The sequence below is a fragment of the Tachyglossus aculeatus genome, chromosome 10 (assembly GCF_015852505.1).
Source record: "Tachyglossus aculeatus isolate mTacAcu1 chromosome 10, mTacAcu1.pri, whole genome shotgun sequence".
Lineage (NCBI taxonomy): Eukaryota > Metazoa > Chordata > Mammalia > Monotremata > Tachyglossidae > Tachyglossus > Tachyglossus aculeatus.
In genome coordinates, this window is record NC_052075.1 from 59,837,579 (window position 1) to 59,861,255 (window position 23,677).

At 61.4% G+C, this 23,677-nt stretch overlaps 1 protein-coding gene across 1 annotated transcript in view; it reads left to right on the plus strand.

Annotated features, from left to right (window-relative positions):
* Positions 1-23,677, plus strand: part of LRP1 (LDL receptor related protein 1) — a 49,456-nt gene that overhangs the window by 19,863 nt on the left and 5,916 nt on the right. Inside the window, exons 25-73 of the mRNA XM_038752247.1 lie at positions 6-210; positions 465-629; positions 729-973; positions 1,306-1,437; positions 1,653-1,880; positions 2,295-2,469; positions 4,183-4,277; positions 4,455-4,604; positions 5,547-5,687; positions 6,136-6,270; positions 6,500-6,631; positions 6,845-6,979; positions 7,125-7,254; positions 7,543-7,669; positions 8,227-8,378; positions 8,475-8,599; positions 9,336-9,719; positions 9,921-10,110; positions 10,452-10,656; positions 10,787-10,979; positions 11,147-11,272; positions 11,411-11,539; positions 11,826-11,945; positions 12,074-12,187; positions 12,392-12,541; positions 12,690-12,812; positions 13,073-13,189; positions 13,331-13,459; positions 13,585-13,710; positions 13,858-13,998; positions 14,154-14,341; positions 14,803-14,986; positions 15,080-15,165; positions 15,888-16,007; positions 16,110-16,297; positions 16,407-16,612; positions 16,799-16,987; positions 17,116-17,264; positions 17,654-17,747; positions 17,877-17,993; positions 18,119-18,238; positions 18,350-18,472; positions 18,698-18,823; positions 18,922-19,038; positions 19,606-19,712; positions 19,829-19,961; positions 21,563-21,682; positions 21,783-21,905; positions 23,330-23,473. Coding sequence (XP_038608175.1) covers positions 6-210; positions 465-629; positions 729-973; positions 1,306-1,437; positions 1,653-1,880; positions 2,295-2,469; positions 4,183-4,277; positions 4,455-4,604; positions 5,547-5,687; positions 6,136-6,270; positions 6,500-6,631; positions 6,845-6,979; positions 7,125-7,254; positions 7,543-7,669; positions 8,227-8,378; positions 8,475-8,599; positions 9,336-9,719; positions 9,921-10,110; positions 10,452-10,656; positions 10,787-10,979; positions 11,147-11,272; positions 11,411-11,539; positions 11,826-11,945; positions 12,074-12,187; positions 12,392-12,541; positions 12,690-12,812; positions 13,073-13,189; positions 13,331-13,459; positions 13,585-13,710; positions 13,858-13,998; positions 14,154-14,341; positions 14,803-14,986; positions 15,080-15,165; positions 15,888-16,007; positions 16,110-16,297; positions 16,407-16,612; positions 16,799-16,987; positions 17,116-17,264; positions 17,654-17,747; positions 17,877-17,993; positions 18,119-18,238; positions 18,350-18,472; positions 18,698-18,823; positions 18,922-19,038; positions 19,606-19,712; positions 19,829-19,961; positions 21,563-21,682; positions 21,783-21,905; positions 23,330-23,473 — 7,353 coding nt within the window. The remainder of the gene's footprint in view (positions 1-5; positions 211-464; positions 630-728; positions 974-1,305; positions 1,438-1,652; positions 1,881-2,294; positions 2,470-4,182; positions 4,278-4,454; positions 4,605-5,546; positions 5,688-6,135; positions 6,271-6,499; positions 6,632-6,844; positions 6,980-7,124; positions 7,255-7,542; positions 7,670-8,226; positions 8,379-8,474; positions 8,600-9,335; positions 9,720-9,920; positions 10,111-10,451; positions 10,657-10,786; positions 10,980-11,146; positions 11,273-11,410; positions 11,540-11,825; positions 11,946-12,073; positions 12,188-12,391; positions 12,542-12,689; positions 12,813-13,072; positions 13,190-13,330; positions 13,460-13,584; positions 13,711-13,857; positions 13,999-14,153; positions 14,342-14,802; positions 14,987-15,079; positions 15,166-15,887; positions 16,008-16,109; positions 16,298-16,406; positions 16,613-16,798; positions 16,988-17,115; positions 17,265-17,653; positions 17,748-17,876; positions 17,994-18,118; positions 18,239-18,349; positions 18,473-18,697; positions 18,824-18,921; positions 19,039-19,605; positions 19,713-19,828; positions 19,962-21,562; positions 21,683-21,782; positions 21,906-23,329; positions 23,474-23,677) is intronic.

A 23,677-nucleotide genomic window follows, 5' to 3' on the forward strand; every position in this document is an offset into this window, starting at 1 on the left:
CACAGCTCTGACCAGCTTTGAGGTGGTGATCCAGCATGGGCTGGCCACTCCCGAGGGACTGGCAGTGGACTGGATCGCTGGGAACATCTACTGGGTGGAGAGTAACCTGGACCAGATCGAGGTGGCCAGGCTGGACGGCTCCATGCGGACCACCCTGCTCGCCGGGGGCATCGAGCATCCGCGAGCCATCGCCCTGGACCCCCGTGAAGGGTCAGCGCATACACCCTCCCCGACCCCCACGAAGGGTCAGCTCCCCCACCCCCCACTGCCTCCCATCTCCCCTCTGGCCCCCGTGGCCAGTTCGCCCGCCCTTCTGTCTCCCAGGCCCCCGCGACAGGTCATCTCCCCGCCGCCTCCCTCGCACCCGCCCCTACCATGCCCTCGCCACCTCTGCTGTGGGAAATCATCTCTTCCCTTCCCCTGCCTCTGAGCTGACGACTGCTCTCTCCCTGGCCGGGTGGCAGGATCCTGTTCTGGACCGACTGGGATGCCAGTCTCCCTCGCATCGAAGCGGCGTCCATGAGTGGGGCTGGCCGCCGGACTGTCCACAAGGAGACGGGCTCTGGCGGCTGGCCCAATGGCCTGACCGTGGACTACCTGGAGAAACGCATCCTCTGGATAGATGCCCGGTGAGGTTCCTGAGCACCCCCGGGACAGGGACAGACATACACGTGCACACCACCACACACACACACGTGTGACGGTCGGTGGTGGTAATGTGCCCCCAGGTCTGATGCCATCTACTCAGCCAAATACGATGGGTCTGGCCACATGGAGGTGCTGCGAGGTCACGAGTACCTGTCCCACCCATTTGCGGTCACGCTGTTTGGCGGTGAGGTGTACTGGACCGACTGGCGCACCAACACTTTGGCCAAGGCCAACAAGTGGACGGGCCACAACGTGACCGTGGTGCAGCGTACAAACACCCAGCCCTTTGACCTGCAGGTCTTCCACCCCTCCCGCCAGCCCCTGGGTAAGCCCCACCCCTCCCCCCAGCCCCTGGGCACGCCCCACCCTCCTGCCAACTGCTGGGGCAACCCCTCCCTTTAGATGAGCCCTGCCCTTGTGGTCGGCCCCTGGATAAACTGTCCCACCCCTCTCACCAGCCCCAAGGGAAGCCCTGCCCCCATCACCCACCTTGCCGGCCCCTCCCACCTGCCCCTGAGTCCGCTCTGCCCCATCCCTCCCAGCAGCCCTGACCCTGGCCAGGGGTCTGTAGGGGTCTGTGGGAGGCAGGGGTGGGGAGGACGGGGGCCATGGCAGCCGTCAGGCAGCGGGAGCAATCACTGGCCATCCTTCCCTCAGCTCCAAATCCCTGTGAGGCCAATGAAGGGCGGGGACCCTGCTCGCATCTGTGTCTCATCAACTACAACGGGACCTTCGCCTGCGCCTGCCCCCACCTCATGAAACTCCAGCCAGACAACACCACCTGCTACGGTGGGTGGAGAAACCAGGTGGCGGGTGGACATGGCAGGTGGACAAGTCGCACCAACCTTAGGCAGGGACTCCTCGGATAGGTTGGGAGGTGTTGTGGGGCGGGGCCCTTGGGGCAAACAGAGAGCTTAGGGGAAGAAGACCTGGGCAGTTGGTGGTCCAGATCCCCGACTCACCCCCTACCCCCTGCTTACCTTCGTTCACCTCCCCCCGCCCAGAATCTCGGCGCTTCCTGCTGTATGCGCGGCAGATGGAAATCCGCGGAGTCGACCTGGACGCCCCATACTACAATTACATCATCTCGTTCACGGTGCCTGACATCGACAATGTCACCGTCCTCGATTACGACGCCTTGGAGCAACGCATCTACTGGTCCGACGTCCGCACTCAGACCATCAAGCGGGCCTTCATCAATGGCACCGGCGTGGAGACTGTGGTGTCCGCAGGTACCCCCAATCTGGCCAAACCTCATACTGGGCACCCCCCCCAAAACTAGATCCCTCCCTCACTTGACCCTCCTTTCCTCCAGGCATGCTGGTAGCCCCCATGCTGGATGCCCCTTACAGACACCCCCCTCCTGCTGGGCGTGCTGGGGTCACCGGGTACATATCCACTGAGCACCCCATCCATTGACCACCTCCTCTTGGGCACCCCCCAATCCTGGGCATGCTGGATGCAATGGGCACCCGTCTCTTGAGTCCCCTCCACAACTTCCCTTTTCCCCTGTTCAGTTCCAAATTTAGTTGCCCGCTCCCCCTCCCTTCTCCCCTCCATTTCCCTCTGGGTGTGGGTGGAGGAACCCTCCCCCCCCCCCCGCCGTGGGCCCAGCTGATGACTGACACCCCCCCACAAATGCCCAGACTTGCCCAATGCCCACGGGCTAGCAGTGGATTGGGTCTCGCGAAACCTGTTCTGGACCAGCTATGACGCCAACAAAAAGCAGATCAACGTGGCTCGACTGGACGGTTCGTTTAAGAACGCCGTCGTTCAGGGCCTGGACCGGCCCCACGGGCTCGCCGTGCACCCGCTGCTGGGGTATGGTATCCGCGCCACCCATGCCTTGCCCTGCTTCGACCGCGCCCGAGCTCGGGCTGGGGGGCTTGGGGATTGAGGGGCTGGGGGGGGGGGTCAAGGCTCTGCCCATCCAGACCCTCCCAGCTCAGCGGGGCAGGGCCTGAGATAGGGGAGAAGTAAGGGCAAAAAGGTTATGGTCCCTGGAAGAATCAGGTTGTTAGCGTGATGGAGATTAAAGATCCACACTCAGAGCTAGGCCCTGAGCGAGGGATGGAGTGCAGAGGAGACACAGTACCTGCCCTTGAGGGGCTGCCAGTCCCATGAAGACAGGACCCTGACACTGTTCTGAGGGTGGGGGGGCGGGGCAGTGGGAGGAGACAGACCCTGTCCTTGAGAGGCTGCCCTTCTGATGGGAGACAGGATATCCACACTGTGCTGGGCACTGGGGAATGGGCAGAGGGAGGGGATAAGGTACTTGCCCTTGGGGGGCTGCAAGTCCTTGGGGGAGATGGGATATATATATATATATATATATATATATGTATATGTGTATATATATATATTTGTATGTATATGTATATACATATATATATATATGTACACACACACACACACACACACACAAAATGTGCTGGGTGCTGAGAGATGGACTTAGGGAGGAAGTGAGGTCCCTGCGCTCAAGGGGCTACCAGTTGATTGGGGACAGCACACACACACTGTGCTGTGTGCTGGAGGTCAGCAGGAGTAGACCTAGTCCCTGCCCTCAAGGGGCTGCCAATCTGATTGAAGACAGGACCCCCACCCCAACCCCGACACACACATATAAACACTCTGGGAGAAGGAAAGAGGGAGGAGGAGACACGATCCCTGACCTCAGGAGGTGACAATAATAATAATGATGGTATTTGTTAAGCGCTTACTATGTGCAAAGCACTGTTCTAAGCACTGAGGGGAAACAAGGTGATCAGGTTGTCCCACGTGGGGCTCACAGTCTTAATCCTCATTTTACAGATGAGGTAAGTGAGGCACAGAGAAGTTAGTAACTTGCCCAAAGTCACACAGCTGACAATTGGCAGAGCCGGGATTTGAACCCGTGACCTATGACTCCAAAGCCTGGGCTCTTCCCACAGAAGAGCCTAATGGAGAGACCTTGAGCCTGGGAGTCAAAGGACCTGGATTGTAATTCTGGCTCTAATGCTTACCTGCTGTGTGACCTTGGACAAGTCACTTAAATTTCTCTTTGCGTGTTTCCTCATCTGTAAAATGGAGATTGCCTACCTCTTCTCCCTCCCACTTAGACTGTGTGCCCCTTGTGGGCCAGAGACTGTGCCCAACCTAATTATTTTATATCTACCCCAGCACTTGAGTACAGTGCTTGGCAGATAGTAAACTCTTAACGAATACTGTCACAATGATATATTGCTGTGCTGGGTGCTGGGGGAAGAACAGAGGGAGGAGAACGGTCCTTGCCCTCGTGTGGCCGCCAGTCTGATGGGGATCCAGATGCACGCGCAACATACTTGCACTGGGGGAAGGACAGAGGGATGGGGAGCCATGGGGCGTGCATGCACGCACACACACACACACACACACACACACACACACACACAGTGAAATGCTGAGTGAGGACACAGAAGGGAAGGGAGAGGGAATGTGCAACCCACTGGAGCTGGGCCCCGAGATGACCCCCCCAGCCCCACCAACCTCCTAAATCCCTCCTCCCATCCCATGCAGGAAGCTATACTGGACAGATGGGGACAACATCAGCTCAGCCAATCTGGATGGCAGCAATCAGACTCTCCTGTTCAGCGGCCAGAAGGGGCCAGTCGGTGAGGCCCTCACTCTAGGCCTTCCTCCTCACCCCCTGTCCAGACCACTCCCTACTCAGTCCTACCCAATGCCCACCCCAGAACTGCCTCAAGACCCCTGCTCCCACCCAGCGGCCAGCAGCCCAGGCCTCTGGGCCTCTCCCCAGCCCTGAGTCTGGCGTCCCCCCCACTCCATAGGTTTGGCCATCGACTTCCCTGAGAGCAAACTGTACTGGATCAGCACCGGCAACCAGACCATCAATCGCTGCTCCTTGGACGGCAGCGACCTCGAGATCCTCACCGGCCTTCAGGGGCGGCTGGGCCGGGCCACGGCGCTGGCCATCATGGGTCAGTAGCTATGGGAGTTTGGGGCTGGGGACTCTGGGGAGGCAGGGCCTTAGGCAATCAATCAACCATTTTTTGATGATTCATTCATTTAATCGTATTTATTGAGTGCTTACTGTGTGAAGAGCACTGTACTAAGCGCTTGGGAAATACAAATCGGCAACATATAGAAAAAGCAGTGTGAGAAGCAACGTGGCTCAGTGGAAAGAGCATGGGCTTTGGAGTCAGAGGTCACGGGTTCAAATGCCGGCTCTGCCAATTGTCAGCTGTGTGACTTTGGGCAAGTCACTTAACTTCTCTGTGCCTCAGTTACTTCATCTGTAAAATGGGGATGAAGACTGTGAGCCCCCCGTGGGACAACCTGATCACCTTGTAACCTCCCCAGTGCTTAGAACAGTTCTTTGCACTTAGTAAGCGCTTAATAAATGCCATCATGATTATTATTATTATTATATAGAGACAGTCCCTACCCGACAGTGGGCTGATGATGATGATAATGGTGTTCATTAAGCGCTTACTATGTGCCAAACACTGTTCTAAGCTCTAAGGTAGATACAAGTTAATCAAGTTGCACGCAGTCCCTGTACCATTTGGGGCTCACACTCTTAATCCCCACATTACAGATGAGGTAACTGAGGCCCAGAGAAGTTTAAAGTGACTTGCCCAAGGTCACACAGCAGACATGTGGCGGAGCTGGGATTAGAACATGGGTCCTTTTGACTCCCGGGCCCATGCTCTGTCCAATCAGCCTCACTGCTTCTCTTTATTGAGCGCTTACTGTATGCAGGGCACCATACTGAGCGCTTGGGAGAGTACAGTATATAACCATTGGTAGTCATGTTCCCTGCAAACAATGAGTTTACAGGCTGGAGGGGTGGGATGTGAGGGGGCGGGGCCTCAGGGGCCGTGCTTGGGGGCGGGGCTCCTGACGCCCCCCTCCCCCAGGGGACAAGCTGTGGTGGGCTGACCAGGCCTCGGAGAAGCTGGGGACGTGCAACAAGGCAGACGCCTCGGGGGCCACAGTCCTGCGCAACAGCACGACCCTCGTCATGCACATGAAGGTCTACGACGAGGCCGTGCAGCTCGGTGAGAGGCGCAGGGGACGCTCAAGTGCCCAGTGAGGAGGGGGAAAGGCGGGGTTCAGCGGTCTAAGGCTCGCACGCCCCCGTGATTTACCCGCCTTCGCCCCTTCACTCGCACGGACTCCCAAACCGCCTGCCCTGAAGCCCCGCGATCTGTTGCCCGCGAGCACCTCCCCTTATTCGCCCACGCTTCCTTCTCATCTCACACACACCCTCATCCGCCTCCTCCAGCCGGCACGCCCCTCCTGCCAATCCCCGCACATCCCCTCACCTTCCAGCCTGCACGCACGTTCTCACGCAGTTTCCCCTTACCCACCCGGCCTCCCTCACCCACCCGCCCTTGCATGCCCCTTTTCATTGCCTCGTTCCGGGTCCCCCTCACACACCCCTGGAACTTCTTTTGACACCCTTCATGCCCCTCTCTCTTCCCCCCTGCCCCTCTGTGTGCCCAGGCCAGCAGGGCACCAACCCCTGCAGCGTGAACAACGGTGACTGCTCCCAGCTGTGCCTCCCCACGTCGCCCACCACACACACATGTATGTGCACCGCTGGGTACAGCCTGCGGGGTGGCCAGCGAGCCTGCGAGGGTCAGTATTGTGGGGCGCGGGGTTCAGGGGGTTGGGGAATGAGGGAAGAAAGCGGAAGAGGGGGAGGGAGGGAGGGAGGGCGTGTGAGAGGAAGTGAGGGAGGGAAGGAACGAGGGAGGGAGGGAGGGAGGGAGCGGGAGCCTTGGCCCTGGCCGTCCCCTGCCCATGGCTGGCGGCAGTGCAGCGCTCCGTGAGCTCTGAGTGGGACCGTGTCCGTGTCTGGGCCCAGGCGTGGGTTCGTTCCTGCTCTACTCGGTGCACGAGGGGATCCGGGGCATCCCGCTGGATCCCAACGACAAGTCGGACGCGCTGGTCCCCGTGTCTGGCACATCCCTGGCCGTGGGCATCGACTTCCACGCAGGTCAGTGATGACCAAGTCGGGTCAGCTGCGGTGGGGTGGGGGTGGGGGAAGGTTGGTACCACACCCCAACTGCCCTGCCCCCTGCCCCTCCTTTTCCCCCGTCCCCACGTCACCCTGCCTTGCCCTCCATCCCTGTCCCACCCAGTCATCCCTTCCCGCCCTGCGCCCCCTCCCCCCGCCCTGCTCTGCTCCAGCCCCCACTCTGCCCCCCAGACAACGACACCATCTACTGGGTGGACATGGGTCTCAGCACCATCAGCCGCGCCAAGCGGGACCAGACATGGCGGGAGGACGTGGTCACCAACGGCATCGGGCGTGTGGAGGGCATCGCCGTGGACTGGGTGGCAGGTAAGTGAGGGGACTCTCCCTGCCTGGGGAGGGAGTGGGGGATACTGGGGCTGAGGGGGGTGGATTGTCAACCGTGGGTGGGGAGGGCAGATGGTCACAATGGGCTCACCCTCCCTCTGCCCCCTCCCCCCACCCCCTTCCCCAGGCAACATCTACTGGACGGACCAGGGTTTCGATGTCATCGAGGTGGCTAGGCTGAACGGCTCTTTCCGCTACGTGGTCATCTCCCAGGGGCTGGACAAACCTCGGGCTATCACTGTCCACCCAGAAAAGGGGTCAGTGGGGAGGGGTCAATCACTGTTGTTCTGACTCCATGCCTGTTTCTCCAGTCGAGGCTGGCGCTCTCTCTCTCTCTCTCTCTCCTCTCTCTCTCTCTCTGTCTCTGTCTCTGTCTCTCTCTGTCTCTCTGTCTCTCTCTGTGTCTCTCTCTCTCTCTCTCCCCCCCACCCTTGTCATTGTTCCCGGTGTCCGCCCTTCTGTCAGAGTCCCCAGCCCAGGGTGGGTTGTGCTTTGTCTTCACTGGCCCTGGCGAGGGTCTCACCTGAACCCGGCCCCCATCCCAGGTATCTGTTCTGGACGGAGTGGGGTCAGTATCCTCGGATTGAGCGCTCCCTGCTGGACGGCTCCGAGCGAGTGGTCCTGGTCAACGTGAGCATCAGCTGGCCCAACGGCATCTCCGTGGACTACGAGGTGGGTGCTGGGGACTAGGGCGGCAGGGGGCTAGCTCAGTAGTCCAGTCCAGAACTGACCATCCCTCTACCTACCAGTCCAGGATTGACCATCCCCCTGCCTGTGGGCCCTGGACTGACCACCCTCTTACCTGCTGGCCTGGGACTGACCATCCCCCTGCCCACCAGCCCATGACTGGCCACCGTCCTTCCTGCCAGCCTGGGACTGATCACTCCCTGCCTGCTGGCCTGGGACTAACCCTTCCTCTACTATTAGACTGTGAGCCCACTGTTGGGTAGGGACTGTCTCTATATGTTGCCAACTTGTACTTCCCAAGCGCTTAGTACAGTGCTCTGCACACAGTAAGCGCTCAATAAATATGATTGATGATGATATTAGCCCATGACTGACCACCATCCTTCCCACTGGGTCAGGACTGACCACCCCCTGCCCACCAGCCTGAAACTGACCACCCTCCTCCCAGCCTAGAACTGACATGCGCCCTCCCTTTCTCCCCCGCAACGCCCCTCCACCCCACGCTCTCCCCCCCCACCCCCCGGCCCCCGGCCCACCCGCAGGCTGGGAAGCTGTACTGGTGCGACGCGCGGACAGACAAGATCGAGCGCATCGACCTGGAAACGGGGGAGAACCGGGAGCTGGTCCTGAGTAGCAACAACATGGACATGTTCTCAGTGTCCGTCTTCGAGGACTTTGTATATTGGAGCGACAGGTGGGCTGGGGGCTAGAGGAGCAGCAAGGGGGCCTGGGGAAGGCTGGGAGGGTCGGGAGGGACCCTGGAGGATGTGGCCAATGCTCCACCCCTCAGGACTCATGCCAATGGCTCCATCAAGCGCGGGAACAAGGACAACGCATCAGAGTCGGTGCCGCTGCGCACGGGAATCGGGGTCCAGCTCAAAGACATCAAAGTGTTCAACCGTGACCGACAGAGGGGTGTGTTCATGGGGCAGTGTGGCAGGGGGCAGGGCCTGGGGCCAGCGTGGGCAGGGACCAGGACCAGGGCTGGTGTGTGTGGGGAGAGATGGGTCTTCCACCACTTCCTCCTCTCATCTTCTCTCCTCTGCTTCCTCCCTTTTCCCCTTCTCCACCCCCTTCTTCTTCTTTTTCTCCCCCTTTCTCCTTCCACCCCTACTCCCACTCCTTTCCCCTCCTCTTTCTCCTCCTCTTCCCCCACCTTCCTCTCCTACATTTCCTCATCCCCCTTTCTCTCCCTGTCAAGCGATCAGTCAGTGGTATTTGTTGCAGGCTTACTGTGGGCAGAGCACTGTGCTAAGTGCTTTGGAGAGTTCAGTACGATAGAGTAGGTAGACACAGTTCCTGCCCTCAAGGAGCTTACAGCCTGGTGAACTCTCCCCCTCCTCTCCCCGCTTTCCCTTCCCCCTTTCCTCTCATCCTTCCTCCCTCCCCTCCTCCCCCAACCCACTCCTCTCCTGGGGACCCTATGATGTTCTCAGGTGGCCATGGCTGAATGTGGCCCTCTCTGGGGAGGGAGCTCCTGGTGGGAGGCACTAATAGTTGTTCAGGGGACTGAAGACAGAAGCCTGAGGGAGGAGGTGAAGGCAGACTGAGGGCAGCAGGAATGTGGAGCTAGACCTCAGGCGGGTCCAGGGTGGGAGGGGCCGGGGGGCACCATATCGGTGCTCTCCTCATGGCTCCGTCCCGCCCCCAGGGACCAACGTGTGTGCGGTGGGCAACGGCGGGTGCCAGCAGCTGTGCCTGTACCGGGGACAGGGCCGGCGGGCGTGCGCCTGTGCCCACGGCCTGCTGGCGGCGGATGGAGCCGGCTGCCGCGACTACGCCGGCTACCTGCTCTACTCGGAGCGCACCATCCTCAAGAGCATCCACCTGTCGGACGCCCAAAACCTCAACGCGCCCGTGCAGCCCTTCGAGGACGCGGAGCATATGAAGAACGTCATCGCCCTCGCCTTCGACTACCGTGCTGCGGGTAGCGGCAGCGGCCACGGAGCCAACCGCATCTTCTTCAGCGACATCCACTTTGGCAACATCCAGCAGATCAACGACGACGGCTCCGGCCGTGTCACTGTTGTGGAGAGTGAGGGCCTGCTGACCGCTACTGGGGGCGTGGTGGGGACCTGGAAGCTAGCAGGGGGGCGTGGAACGATGACCACTGGGGGGCTGGCTGGGGGTAGGGGGGCGCCGGGAGAAAGCTGTGGGATGGAGGGACTAGGGGAGGGGTGGAGGCAGGGGGCACCCTGACCCCTCCCCCCGTCCTGGCCGCTTCCCCTCTCCCCAGATGTGGGCTCCGTGGAGGGTCTGGCCTACCACCGTGCCTGGGACACACTGTACTGGACCAGTTACACCACATCCACCGTCACCCGCCACACCGTGGACCAGTCCCGACCCGGCGCCTTTGAGCGTGAGACAGTCATCACCATGTCTGGCGACGACCACCCCCGCGCCTTCGTGCTGGACGAGTGCCAGAGGTGGGTGGGGGCGGCTGTTCATTCATTCGTTCATTCATTCATTCAGTTATATTTATTGAGCGCTTACTGTGTGCAGAGTGCCGTACTAAGTGCTTGAGAAGTACAGATCAGCAGTTCACAGGAGGGCTCTCCAGTCTGTGGCCTGCCTAGTCCCCAGCCGTAGGCCCTCTCCCTCCCTAGCCTTATCTGGGCTAGGCCTCGCCTCAGTCCACCCGCATGGCTGGGGTCCCTTCCCTTCGCCCCAGTGGTTCATCTCCGGCTTGGTGTCGTGCTGGGGGTCGAGGGCCGTGGGACCAGGTGCGGCTCTGACCATCCTCCCATCTGCCCGTCCGCCCTGGCAGCCTGATGTTCTGGACCAACTGGAACGAGCAGCACCCCAGCATCATGCGGGCGGCCCTGTCGGGCGCCAACGTGCTGACCCTGGTGGAGCGCGACATCCGCACACCCAACGGCCTGGCCATCGACCACCGGGCCGAGAAGCTCTACTTCTCGGACGCCACCCTGGACAAGATCGAGCGCTGCGAATACGATGGCTCCCGACGCTATGTCAGTGCCCGGTGGGGTCGGAGCTGGGGTGGAGCTGGGGTGGGGGACACGGGGCTGGGCTCTCCCCTGCTGACCCCGGGTCCCCCACTTCCTCCGTGACCCCTCTCCCTGCCAATGACCCCCCACATAGGTGATTCTGAAGTCGGAGCCGGTGCACCCGTTTGGGCTGGCTGTGCATGGCGAGAACATCTTCTGGACAGATTGGGTGCGACGGGCTGTGCAGCGGGCCAACAAGCACACTGGCGGCGACATGAAGCTTCTGCGAGTGGACATCCCCCAGCAGCCCATGGGCATCGTGGCCGTGGCCAACGACACCAACAGCTGTGAGCTGTCCCCTGGCCCTCCCTGTCACCCCTCCAGCACCCTCGATTCCCAGCCCCAAATGTTCCCAAACCCCCCATCCTGCACGACTGTCACTTTCTCTATCTCGCCCGCCCCCTTGCCCAGCGGGTGCCCCATCCTACCCCCTGACCTTGTCCCCTACCCCCAGGCGAGCTGTCTCCCTGCCGTGTGAACAATGGGGGTTGCCAGGACCTGTGTCTGCTCACGGCCAAAGGTCACGTCAACTGCTCTTGCCGCGGAGACCGTCTGCTGCAGGATGACCTCACCTGCCGGGGTCAGTGGGGGGCAGCTGGGACTGTGGGGCTATGGTGGGGAGGGGCAGGGGTGGGATCAGCTGGGCAGGAAGTGTCTGGGTTGGGGACTTAACTTTGGGCCCCCCTCCCTCCCCACCGGCACCCTCTTCCCCCAACAGCGGTAAACTCGACGTGCCGGGTGCAGGATGAGTTTGAATGCGCCAATGGAGAGTGTGTGGCCTTCAGCCTGAGCTGCGATGGCGTTGCCCACTGCAGGGACAAATCTGATGAGAAGCCATCCTACTGCAGTGAGTGCCCCGCGACCCTCGGTGACGACCCCTCCCCCCACCCACCAACCTTGCTTCAGTGAGGCCCCTGTGACCCATGATGACCTCCCCCACTCCCCCCCCCCCCCCCCCCCCCCCCGGACCTCACTGCGGTGAGGGCCCCTGGACCCATCACCGCAGCAAGTCCTGTTCTGGCCCCTCTCAACTAGCCCAGCCCCCATTCTGCCCCAGGTGTGGGAGGCAGTTAGCCCTTTGTGGCTGGGGGTGGACCCCTCTAGCCCCCCCAACGACCACCCCCTCCCCGCAGACAGCCGCCGCTGCAAGAAAGGCTTCCGCCACTGCCTCAATGGGCGCTGCGTGGCCTCCGCCCTTTGGTGCAACGGTGCCGATGACTGTGGGGACAGCTCAGATGAGGTGCCCTGCAACAGTGAGTGCTCGGCCGGCTCCGACCCGTGACCTTTGAGTGACCCCTGGGTGGGCAGCAGGTGAGGAGGGAGGGTGGGGGCAGGTCCGGGGCTGATGAGCCGCGGCGGTTGGTTGGGGGGGTCATTACAGAAACCGCGTGTGCTGCCGACGAGTTCCGCTGCCGAGACGGACGTTGCATCAGCAACGCCAGCCGCTGCAACCAGCTGGTGGACTGCGAGGACGCGTCGGACGAGATGGACTGCAGTGCGTGCCCCCTCCCTTCCTCCGCTCCCCCCCCCCACACACACCCCGCCCCTGGCTCCAGGAGAGAGGAGTGGCTGCTGGGGCTGGGGAGGGGCGGTTGGGGCCCTCAGCTGGTGCGGCGGGGGTTGGGGAGAGGGGCTAGGGTTGGGTGGGAGGGAGCAGACTGACAGCTGTTTCACCGTCTGCCCCCACTGGCTCCCGCAGGCGCCACTGACTGCAGCAGCTACTTCCACCTGGGGGTGAAGGGATTGACTTTCCGGCCGTGCGAACGGACGTCCCTGTGCTACGCGCCTTCCTGGCTGTGCGACGGCGCCAATGACTGCGGAGACTTTTCTGACGAGAGGGACTGCCCCGGTCAGCCATCCCCTGGTCCCCTCGCTGTCCTCTCGCTTCCCCCCGCCCCGGGCCCCGTTGGTGCCCCCCAACGGTGCCCCCTCGCCACTCCTGCCTCCATCGCTGGCCCGCTTTGCTGCCCTCTCATCCTTACCCCTCATGTCCCCAGGTGTTAAGCGGCCACGCTGCCCCCCAAACTACTTTGCCTGCCCCTCTGGCCGCTGCATCCCCACGAGCTGGACCTGTGACAAGGAGGACGACTGTGAACACGGCGAGGACGAGGCCCATTGCAGTGAGTAGCAGCTCCTCTCTCCCTCCTCCACCCCCTCCCAACCTCCCCCAGTGCCATGAGCCACAACCCCTCCCTCCAGGCTGCCCACTTGGCCCTCCGCCCTTCAGCACCCTTGAACCCGGTACATCCCGCTAGCCAACCTTGCCTGGCCAGGGCTCGACCACTGCCCTAGCCATGGGTGGTGACCCCAGGGGTGGGATGGAGGAGCCTGGGAAGGGTTGGCTGCCTCGACCCCTGTGACCCTGTATCCTGGCTCCCAGACCAGTTCTGCTCGGCTGCCCAATTCGAATGCCACAACCATCGCTGCATCTCCAAGCTGTGGCTCTGTGACGGCACCGACGACTGTGGCGACGGCTCGGATGAGGATGGACGCTGCCGTGCGTGACCGGGGAAGGGCCGGGCCGGGGGAGGGGTGGATCCTCCCCGCCGGGGCTCTCTGTTACTGCATCTCTCCGCCTGACGGATTGCTGTACCCAACGACCCCCTGTGACCGTCCCCCAATCTCCCCTACCCCACAGAGGGCACCACCTGCAGCCTCACGTCCTTCTCCTGTCCGGGCACACACGTCTGCGTCCCGACACACTGGCTCTGCGATGGTGACCGCGACTGCTCCGATGGGGCAGACGAGAGTGTGGCGGCCGGCTGCTGTGAGCTGAGGGCGGGGGCAGCGGGCGGGGGCAGGGAGCAGGCCCGGGAGGGGGGCGGGCCATCAGAAACCCGGAGGAGCAATGACGGCTGGTCCGGTCCTCTCGGTCCCGTCCCTCCCGCACAGTGTACAACAGCAGCCGCTGTGATGCCCGGGAATTCGCCTGCCAGAGTGGCCAGTGTATCCCCAAGCATTTCGTGTGTGACCGCGACCGTGACTGCCCCGACGGGTCCGATGAGTCTCCCGAGTGTGGTGAGGGATGGGCTTGGGGGGAATACCGGGTGAAGTGCCTGGGGGAAATGCTTAGGGATCGTTGGGGGGCCGAGGGCCTGAGGGGTGGGGAATCAGGCCCATGGAGGAGAGTAAGGTCTGGCTGACTGCCCCTCTCCTTCTCCCCAGAGTACCCGACGTGTGGGCCCAGTGAGTTTCGTTGTGCCAATGGGCGCTGCCTGTCCAGCCGGCAGTGGGAGTGCGATGGCGAGTTCGACTGCCATGACCACAGTGACGAGGCTCCCAAGAACCCAGCCTGCTCCAGCCCCGGTGAGCACGGGGGTGGGGCACATGGAAGCAGGCGGGTGGGGGGCTGGGCTCCACAGGTGCCAACTCTTTAGCCAGCGTGGGGTGCCCTTGGGGGCTGGGTCCCCCCTCTGTGGGCCCTGACCCTGCCACCCCCGGCTCCGGTCCCCACCCCACAGAGCACAGGTGCAACGCGTCCATGTTCCTATGCGCCAACGGTCGCTGCGTGGGCGAGGGGCAGCTCTGCGATGGGCAGAACGACTGTGGAGACGGCTCCGACGAGCTCAACTGCCACGTGAACGAGTGCCTGAACCGCAAACTGAGTGGCTGCAGCCAGGACTGCGAGGACCTGCGGGTCGGCTACAAGGTGGGCCCCCGCTGGCTGACCTCCCCGCTCACTCACGTCGACCCCTGCTGACCCTTGGCCCCCAGTGGTGTGACAACCCTCCCCCCAACCGACTGCTATTGACCTGCCTCGACCCCCCACTCCCTCATCACCTCCCCCTGCCCCCAGCCCCATTGACTTCCCCCACGGGCCCATGCCAACCTCCTTTGCTCCCCCGTGACCCCTGTTGACCCACGTCGACACCCACTGATTCCTTCAAGTTGCGCTGACCTCCAGCGATCCCCCGGGACCATACCAGACCACCCCATGACCCCTGCCCTGGGGCTACTGTGCGGCCGGAGGTGGGGGCCTAGCCCACGACCCTGGTGGTGCCTGCAGGCACCCTGCTGCCCTGAGGCGGGGGGACAGCTCAGGGCGGCGGAGGGGTGGGGCACGGTCGGTTCCCTTTGGGGCCGTGCCCATGGCCCTGGCGGTGCCCACAGTGCCGGTGCCGGCCTGGGTTCCGACTGAAGGACGACGGGAAGACGTGCGTGGACGTGGACGAGTGCAGCACCACCTTCCCCTGCAGCCAGCGCTGTGTCAACACTGCTGGGAGCTACAAGTGCCTGTGTGTGGAAGGCTACCGGCCCCGCGCTGGGGACCCCCACAGCTGCAAGGCCGTGACCGGTGAGGGGGCAGCTGGGGGGCTGGGGGTAGGGGGCAGGGGAGGCTTGGCCCCAGAGGAACCCTTTGGCGCTCAGCCCTGTCTGTCTCCCCCAGATGAGGAACCATTCCTGATTTTTGCCAACCGTTACTACCTGCGGAAACTCAATCTGGATGGCACCAACTACACCCTGCTCAAACAGGTGCCCGGTTCCTGACCCCCGACTGACTCTGGCCCTGACTGACCCCACCCGGCTCAACCATGTGTCTGGGCCCCAACTCACCCCTGACCTTCCCAACCCCGCCCCCGCTCAAACCCGTGTCTGACCCTGGGGACCCTTGACTGATGTTGCTGCATCCTGCTTGAACACTGTCAACTCGTGGATTTGTCCCTGCCGTGTAATTGTCCCATCTCGATTTTTGAGGAGGAAAGTAAAGGTTCTTTTTCTGTATTATGCAGTTATAAACAGTGATAGCCCTATGCTAGAGGTGGAGGGCCAGGAGGAGGAGAAAGTGAATTGTGAAGATAAAGCAAGGGGGGGTGGAGCCCAGGCAGATGGGTGGAGAGTCAATTGCCTGAGTGGCTCTTGTAGGCAACACTTCCAACTGCCCTCTTACCTTTCTCTTCCTTCTGCCTGCCTTCCTTCTCTTTCCTGTTTTTCCTCCTTTTCCTCAGTGCTAAGCTTAGTACTCATATGTCCCTTGTAAAAGCCACCCTCCTATTTTAATGTTATACAGAAGGTGAGGCAATTACGCAAGGGAATGCAGTGGGTGCCTGACCCCAAAGGGCCCCACTTGCTGTAGGACCTACGCAACCTGATGGTCTCCAAATTCCAATCCCCCTGCCCCCTCACCCCCTAGGGATGAGGAGGGGTCTGGTCACGCCTCGACCCCCCCCCAGCTCATCCTGCCCCCTGCTCCACAGGGGCTGAACAATGCAGTGGCTCTGGATTTCGACTACCGTGAGCAGATGATCTACTGGACGGACGTGACCACTCAGGGCAGTATGATCCGCAGGATGAACATCAATGGCAGCAACGTGCAGGTCAGGGCCCCTGTGCTCCGTGTCCGCCCCCCGTGTCTCCCCTGCCACAAGCCCCCATCTCCCCCACCCTGACCTCTGCTCTGCTCGACCATCCCATGGCAGGTGCTGCACCGCACGGGGCTGAGCAATCCGGACGGGCTGGCCGTGGACTGGGTCGGCGGGAACCTGTACTGGTGTGACAAGGGGCGGGACACCATCGAAGTCTCCAAGCTCAACGGCGCCTACCGCACCGTGCTAGTCAGCTCCGGCCTGCGCGAGCCCCGCGCCCTCGTCGTCGACGTGCGGCATGGGTGAGGGGGCACTGGGGGTCGTGGACTGGTGGGGGAGGGGGAGGGGGCACCAGCAAGCAGGGACGGGTCTCCGGATGCTGACCCCCCCCACCACCCCGCCCGGCCTCAGGTACCTGTACTGGACAGACTGGGGAGACCACTCGCTCATCGGTCGCATCGGCATGGACGGCTCGAGCCGCAGCGTGGTGGTAGACACCCGGATCACGTGGCCCAATGGTCTGACCCTCGACTCCGTCAATGACCGCATCTACTGGGCCGACGCCCGCGAGGACTACATTGAGTTTGCCAGCCTGGATGGCTCCAATCGGCACATAGGTTCGCGGCAGGGGGTGGGGGCCCCAGGGGATGTGGGGGGTGGGGCATGGGGTAGGGTGGCAGTCCCAGCCCCTGCAGGCAGGAAACACATCTCCTAATTCTGTTGTATTGTGCTCTCCCGAGCGTTTAGTACAGTGCTCAAATCAAGTGTTATTGATTGATCGATTCACCACCACCCCTCCACAGTGTTGAGTCAGGACGTCCCCCACATCTTCGCACTGACGCTGTTTGAGGATTTTGTGTACTGGACCGACTGGGAGACCAAGTCCATCAGCCGCGCCCACAAGACCAGCGGAGCCAACCAGACCCTGCTGATCAGCACCTTGCACCGGCCCATGGACCTGCACGTCTTCCATGCTCTGCGCCAGCCCGACGGTGCCTGCGGAGGGCGGGCACGGGTCCGGCCGGGGAGGGGGTGGGATGCGGGCCCGGATGGGGGAGGGGGACTGGTCCGAGCCCGGCATGGGGTGGCCTGCCGCTTGACCCCCCAACTCTGTCCACAGTGCCCGATCACCCCTGCAAAGTGGACAACGGTGGCTGCAGCAACCTGTGCCTGCTGTCCCCTGGGGGGAGGCACCAGTGCGCGTGTCCCACCAACTTCTACCTTGGGGGTGATGGGCGCACCTGCGTCTCCAACTGCACCGCTAGCCAGGTGGGCCCCAGGCCACTGGCCCTCCAGTCCCCCCAGGCCCCTTGAGCCTCCAGTCCCCCCAGCCCTCCAATCTTCCCAGCCCCAGGCCTCCAGTTCATCCCCCCCAGACCCTCCAGTCCACCCGGTTCTCCCGGCCCACAGACCTCTAGTCTTCCCAACCCTCCAGTCTCCCTAGTCCTCCAGTCCCCCAGACCCTCCCATCCACCCAGTCCTTGAGTCCTCCTGGCCCCCAGACCTCCAGTCCCCCCAACCCTCCAGTCTCCCTAGTCCTCCAGTCACCACCCCATCCCCCAGGCCTTCCAGTCCTCTCCAGCCCCCGGCCCTCCATGCCCTCTGGCCCACCCCGCCCCTGTCCCACCCCCCTACTCACTCTGAGCCCCACCCCACAGTTTGTCTGCAAGAATGACAAGTGCATCCCCTTCTGGTGGAAGTGCGACACGGAGGATGACTGTGGGGACCGATCCGACGAGCCCAGCGACTGCCGTGAGCATGGGGCGGGAGCACCAGGGGGGAGCACTGGAGGAAGCACCGTGGGGAGCATGGGGGGAAGTGTGGAGAGGAGCACCAGGGCCCTCGACTGTCCCGTCCGTGACATCCTGCTGTCCCCCACAGCGGAGTTCAAGTGTCGGCCAGGCCAGTTCCAGTGCTCCACCGGCATCTGCACCAACCCGGCCTTCATCTGCGACGGCGACAACGACTGCCAGGACAACTCGGACGAAGCCAACTGCGGTGCGGGCACGGGGCCCGGGGCCCGGGGGTCGCCTGGGGGAGGGGTCCGTCCTCCAGCCTACCCCATCCCTTCCCCCACGCCCGACCAGCTGATGGACATCTGGCCGTCCCCCCACCCCCTGCAGACATCCACGTGTGCCTGCCGAGCCAGTTCAAGTGCACCAACACCAACCGCTGCATCCCGGGCATCTTCCGCTGCAACGGGCAGGACAACTGCGGTGACAGCGAGGATGAGAAAGATTGTCGTGAGTGGGCATGGGGCCGGGGCAGGGAGGGTGAGTTTGTGGGGGGCTGGCAGGGGGTCCTTAATCTGTGGTACTGAATGGCTCCCCTCCCTCCCACCCTCGTACTCCCAGCGGAAGTGACCTGTGCCCCGAACCAGTTCCAGTGTTCCATCACCAAGCGCTGCATCCCACGCGTCTGGGTCTGTGACCGGGACAACGACTGCGTCGACGGTTCCGATGAGCCGACCAACTGCAGTGAGTTGTCCTGGCCCCCTCACTCGCCTACCCCCCACTGACCCCTGTACCCCCCCACACCCCTACTGATCCACTCACTCCTTCGTACCCCCCTGCTGACTGCTTCATCCTCTTCCCCCTCCCCCCGCTGACCCCCTCGCTCCCATCCTGCCGACCCCCACCTCCCCCTACGACCATCCCCCTCCCCCCATGGCCCGCTGACATCACCCCTTCCTCCCGATGCAGCCCAGATGACGTGCGGGGTGGACGAGTTCCGCTGCAAGGACTCCGGCCGCTGCATCCCCGCTCGCTGGAAATGCGACGGGGAAGACGACTGCGGGGATGGCTCCGACGAGCCCAAGGAGGAGTGTGGTGAGCGTCTGTGGTGGGGCCTGGAGGGACTAGACCCACGGGGCTGGGGGACAGACCAGCTCACCCCCGACCCCGGCTGACCGCCTCCGTTGCCATAGACGAGCGCACCTGTGAACCGTACCAGTTTCGCTGCAAGAACAACCGCTGCGTTCCTGGCCGCTGGCAGTGCGACTACGACAACGACTGCGGTGACAACTCGGACGAGGAGAGCTGCAGTAGGTGCCCCCTGGGACCCTGTCTGGAGACGGCCCCCCTCCGGAGACCCCCTCCCCACGGCTCCCAGCCCCCGGCCTGCCTCTGCCTGCCCGGTTTCAGCCCCCCAGCCCTCACCTGCCCCGCAGGTCCTCCCGCGGCCCCTCCATATGGCGTGTGTGTGTGTGTCTGTATGTGTGTGTGTCTGCGAGTCTACATTTGGTCATTTCACTGCATCTCCATGTTTCTCTCCATTTCCACACTGTCCTCTCAGGCACTCAGAGGTAGGTGTCTCTGCCCACCAGCCCCCTCAGCCTTTCCCCTCCCTCTCTCCCTGCCTCCCACCTCCCTCCCGCTCCATCCTTTTTCCCATGCCCTGCCCCCTAGCCGTGGCGTGTCTGTCCCTGTTCACTCCTGGGCCCCGGGGGAAGATATCTGGGCCAGGAGGGCGAGGGCACTGGCCCCAAGGAGGGCAAGGGCAGTCAGAGGGGAGTCATGGAGAGCCTTGAGCCAGGGGCACTGAGCGTGGGAGGAGGGTGTCCTGGGCAGACACCCCCGTGCCCACCTCCCGGTGCCCATCCACCCGCCAGCTCCACGGCCCTGTTCCGAGAGTGAGTTCTCCTGTGCCAACGGGCGCTGCATTGCGGGGCGCTGGAAATGCGATGGAGACCATGATTGCGCAGATGGCTCAGATGAGGTAAGGGGTGGGGCCGGGCTGACCAGGGACTCACTGGGCAGGGACCAGAGTGGGGAGGGCTTTGTCCACTGAGGGGGGATGAGGTAGTCACTGGGTCTCGGACCCTGTCCCCACAGAAAGACTGCAGCCCACGTTGCGACATGGACCAGTTCCAGTGTAAGAGCGGCCACTGCATCCCCCTGCGCTGGCGGTGCGACGCGGATGCCGACTGTATGGATGGCAGCGACGAAGACACCTGCAACACAGGCGGTGAGGGGACGCACAGGGAGTGTGGGAATTACCTAACCCCTTCCCCACCTGATCCCCAGCCAGAGTATTTGCCTGTCCCCACCAGCTGCCCCCACTTTGCCCACCATCAGTTTCTCTGATCCCTTTCATTGCCCCTTCAATCAATTATTCAGTGATATTTATTGAGCACTTATTCTGTGCAGAGTACTGTACAGTTGTGCCCTGGGATAGTACACTAGGGTTGACGGACACAATCCCTTTCCTCCAGGGGTTTACCCTCTAGTGAAGGAGACTGACACTAAACTCTTACCATTAGGGGAGGCAGCAAAGTTAAGCTATTCCATAAACTGGTCGGGCGATCTGGCAATACTGAAATGGTAATGTGGTGCCAAACAGTGGATTAGGAAAGGCCTCCTGGAGGAGCGCCCTGGTTTGTTTGCCCGCTGGGAAGGGGGTGGGAGGGGGAGAGAGAGACAAGAACCAGGCCCAGGGAGTAGGTTGCTTTGAGAGGAGGTTAGTCAGTCTATTGTATTTATTGAGCACTTATTGTGTGCACAGCACTGTACTTGGAAGTACACTATAAAAATAAACACATTCCCTGCCCACAGTGAGCTTACAGTCTGGAGGGGAAGACAGGCATTAATATAAGTAAATAAAATTACAGATAGGTATGTAAGTGCTGTGGGGATGAATAAAGGGAGCAAGTCAGGACTCTTGGCCTTGAGAAGCAGGATGGCTTAGTAGTCAGAAGGACCTAGGTTCTAATACTGGCACAGTCACTTGTCTGCTGTGTGACCTTGGGCAGGTCACTTAACTTTTCTGTGCCTCAGTTGCCTCATCTGGAAAATGGGGATTAAGACTGTGAGTCTCATGTAGGACATGGACTGTGTCCCATCCCATTAGCTCGTATCTACCCAGCGGTTGGTATAGTGCCTGGCCCGTACTAAGTTCTTCACAAATACCGTTAGATTTAAAAAAAAAAGGGAGTGAAATGGGCGTGCTGAGGTGGGGTGGGAGAGAAGTGAGGGTAAGGAGGGCGGGAGAGAGCTGAGGGAGGAACTTAATGCCGATGGGCAGAGGTTTCTGCTTGATACCGAAAGGGATGGAAAAACCTCTGGAGGTTTTGGAAGAGCAGGGAGATAGGCGTGGGAAAGTGGTAGAAAAGTGATGCGAGCAACAGAATGTAGTGTGGAATGGAGCCTGGAAGCTCGTAGTGGTGGGGAATATGTCCGTTTATTGTTACATTGTACTCTCTCAAGTGCTTAGTACAGTGCTCCGCACACAGTAACAGCTCAATAAATGTGACTGACTGACTGGAGAGGGGGGCAGTTTGAGCAGGAGGTTGATGCAATAGTCGAGACCGGGTGTGACGAGTGCTTGGCCCAGCTTGGTAGCCGTTTGGATGGTGGGGGTGGTGGGGTGGGTTGTGAAGATGTGAAGGAAGAAGAATGACAGGCTGAAGATGGGGGTTGAAAGAAAAGGAGTCAAGGATGATGGGAGATGAGAGGGTGGTGGTGCGGTCGTCAGCGGTGAGGGGAATGTGCAGAGGAGGAGGAGGTTCATGTGGAAAGAGGAGTTGAGTTTTGGACAGTGCCCCCTCACCACTCCTCCCCGCCCCACAGTGCGAACCTGCCCGCTGGATGAGTTCCAGTGCAACAACACACTGTGCAAGCCTCTGGCCTGGAAGTGCGATGGGGAAGACGACTGTGGAGACAACTCGGACGAAAACCCAGAGCTCTGCGGTGAGTGGTTTCCTCCTGCCCCTCCCCCTCCTTGCCCCACCCCGTCCCCACCCCGCCCCTGCATCTCTGATGCTGGGGTGGGGGTGGTCTCCACCACCAGCTCGGTTCCAGTGTCCCCCCAACCGACCATTCCGCTGTAAGAACGACCGCGTTTGCCTCTGGATCGGCCGCCAGTGTGACGGTGTAAACCACTGTGGGGACGGCTCCGACGAGGAGGACTGCGGTGAGCATGGGGGCCGCAACCGGCAGCGGGGCTGGGGGCTGGGGGACGAGGGTGAGTGGGGCTGCAATCAATCAATCGATCGTATTTACTGAGCGCTTGCTGGGTGCAGAGCACACCGTACTAAGTGGTTGGTAGAGGACAATATAACAGAGGTGGTGGGCATGCTCCCGACCACGAGTGCACTGTCTAGAGGAGGAGACGGACGTTAATATACAGAAGTAAATTACAGATACAAAGTGCTGTGGGGCTGAGGGAGGGAAGAAGAGAGGGTGCAAGTCCAAGTGCAAGGGCACACGCAAGGGAGGAGGGGAAAAGGAAGCGAGTGCCTATTGGAGGAGATATGCCTTCAGTAAGGCTTTGAGGGTGGGGAGAGTGATCATCCATCGGATATGAAGAGGGAGGGCGTTCCAGGCCAGAGCAGAACGCGGGCGAGAGGTCGGCGGTGAGATAGATGAGATTGAGGTACAGTGAGTAGGTTGACAATAGAGGAGCAAAGCATGCGGGCTGAGTCGTAGTGGGAGAGCAGTGAGGTGAGTCAGGAGGGGGAAAGGTGATTGAGTGTTTTAAAGCCAACGGTAAGGAGTTCCTGTTTGATGTGGAGATGGATGGGCAACCACTGAAGGTTCTCGAGGAGTGGGGAAATGCAGACTTGAACGATGACTTATAGAGAAATGATCCAGGCAGCAGAGTGAAGTAAGAACTGAAGTGGGGAGAGACAGGAGGCAGGGAGGTCAGCAAAGAGGCTGATGCAGTAATCAAGGTAGAATAGGATAAGTGTTTGGATTAACGTGGTAGCAGTCTGGATGGAGAGGAAAGAGCGGATTTTAGCGGTGCGGTGAAGGTCGAGATGACTTTTTTTGGTGACATTGAATATGTGGGTTGGCTCAGAGAGAGGAGTCGAAGAAAACGGCAACGTTACGGGCTTGTGAGACGGAGGATGGTGGTGCCATCTACAGTGATGGGAGAGTCACGGAGAGGACAGGGTTTGAGTGGGGAGATAAGGAGTTCTGTTTTGGACCTGTTAAATTTGAGGTGTGGGTGGGATATCCAAGTAGGGGGGTCCTGAAGGCACGAGGAAATGCGAGACTACCCAGAAGGAGAGAGGTCAGGGCTGGAGATGTAGATTTGGGAATCATCCGCATAAAGGTGGTAGTTGAAGCCATGGGTGCAAATGAATTCTCCAAGGGAGTGGGTGTAGATGGGGAATAAAAGGGAACCCAGAACTGAACCTTGAAGGACAGCCGCAGTCGGGGTGGGAGCCAGAGTGGGAGTCCTCCAATGAGCGGCCAGAGAGATGGAAAGAGAACCAGGAGAGGACAGCGTCGGTGAAGCCGAGGTTGGATGATGTTTCCAGGAGAAGGGGAAGTGTCCTGACAGTTGTTTCCCCAAGCGTCCTGACCCATCTCTCCCCTTGCCCCTCCCAGAGCCCCCCACGGCCCAGACTCCACACTGCGGGCACGAGAAGGCCGAGTTCTTGTGCCATAACCAGCGCTGCCTGCCCGCCGCCTTGCGCTGTGACTTCTTTGATGACTGTGGGGACGGCAGCGACGAGCTGGGCTGCTCCACCGGTACGGGTTTTGCAGGGAGGGGGGCACTGTTGAGCTGGGCTGTCCCACCCGTGCAGGTGGGCAGGGTGGCCGGTGATGGGTGGGGGGCCAAGTGATGAGCTGGGCTGTTCCACCCGTGCAGGCATTGGTGTGGGGGGGGCAGGGGCAACGATGAGCTGGACTGCTCCATCGGTGCTGGTGGAGGGGGGCGGGCAGTGACAAGCT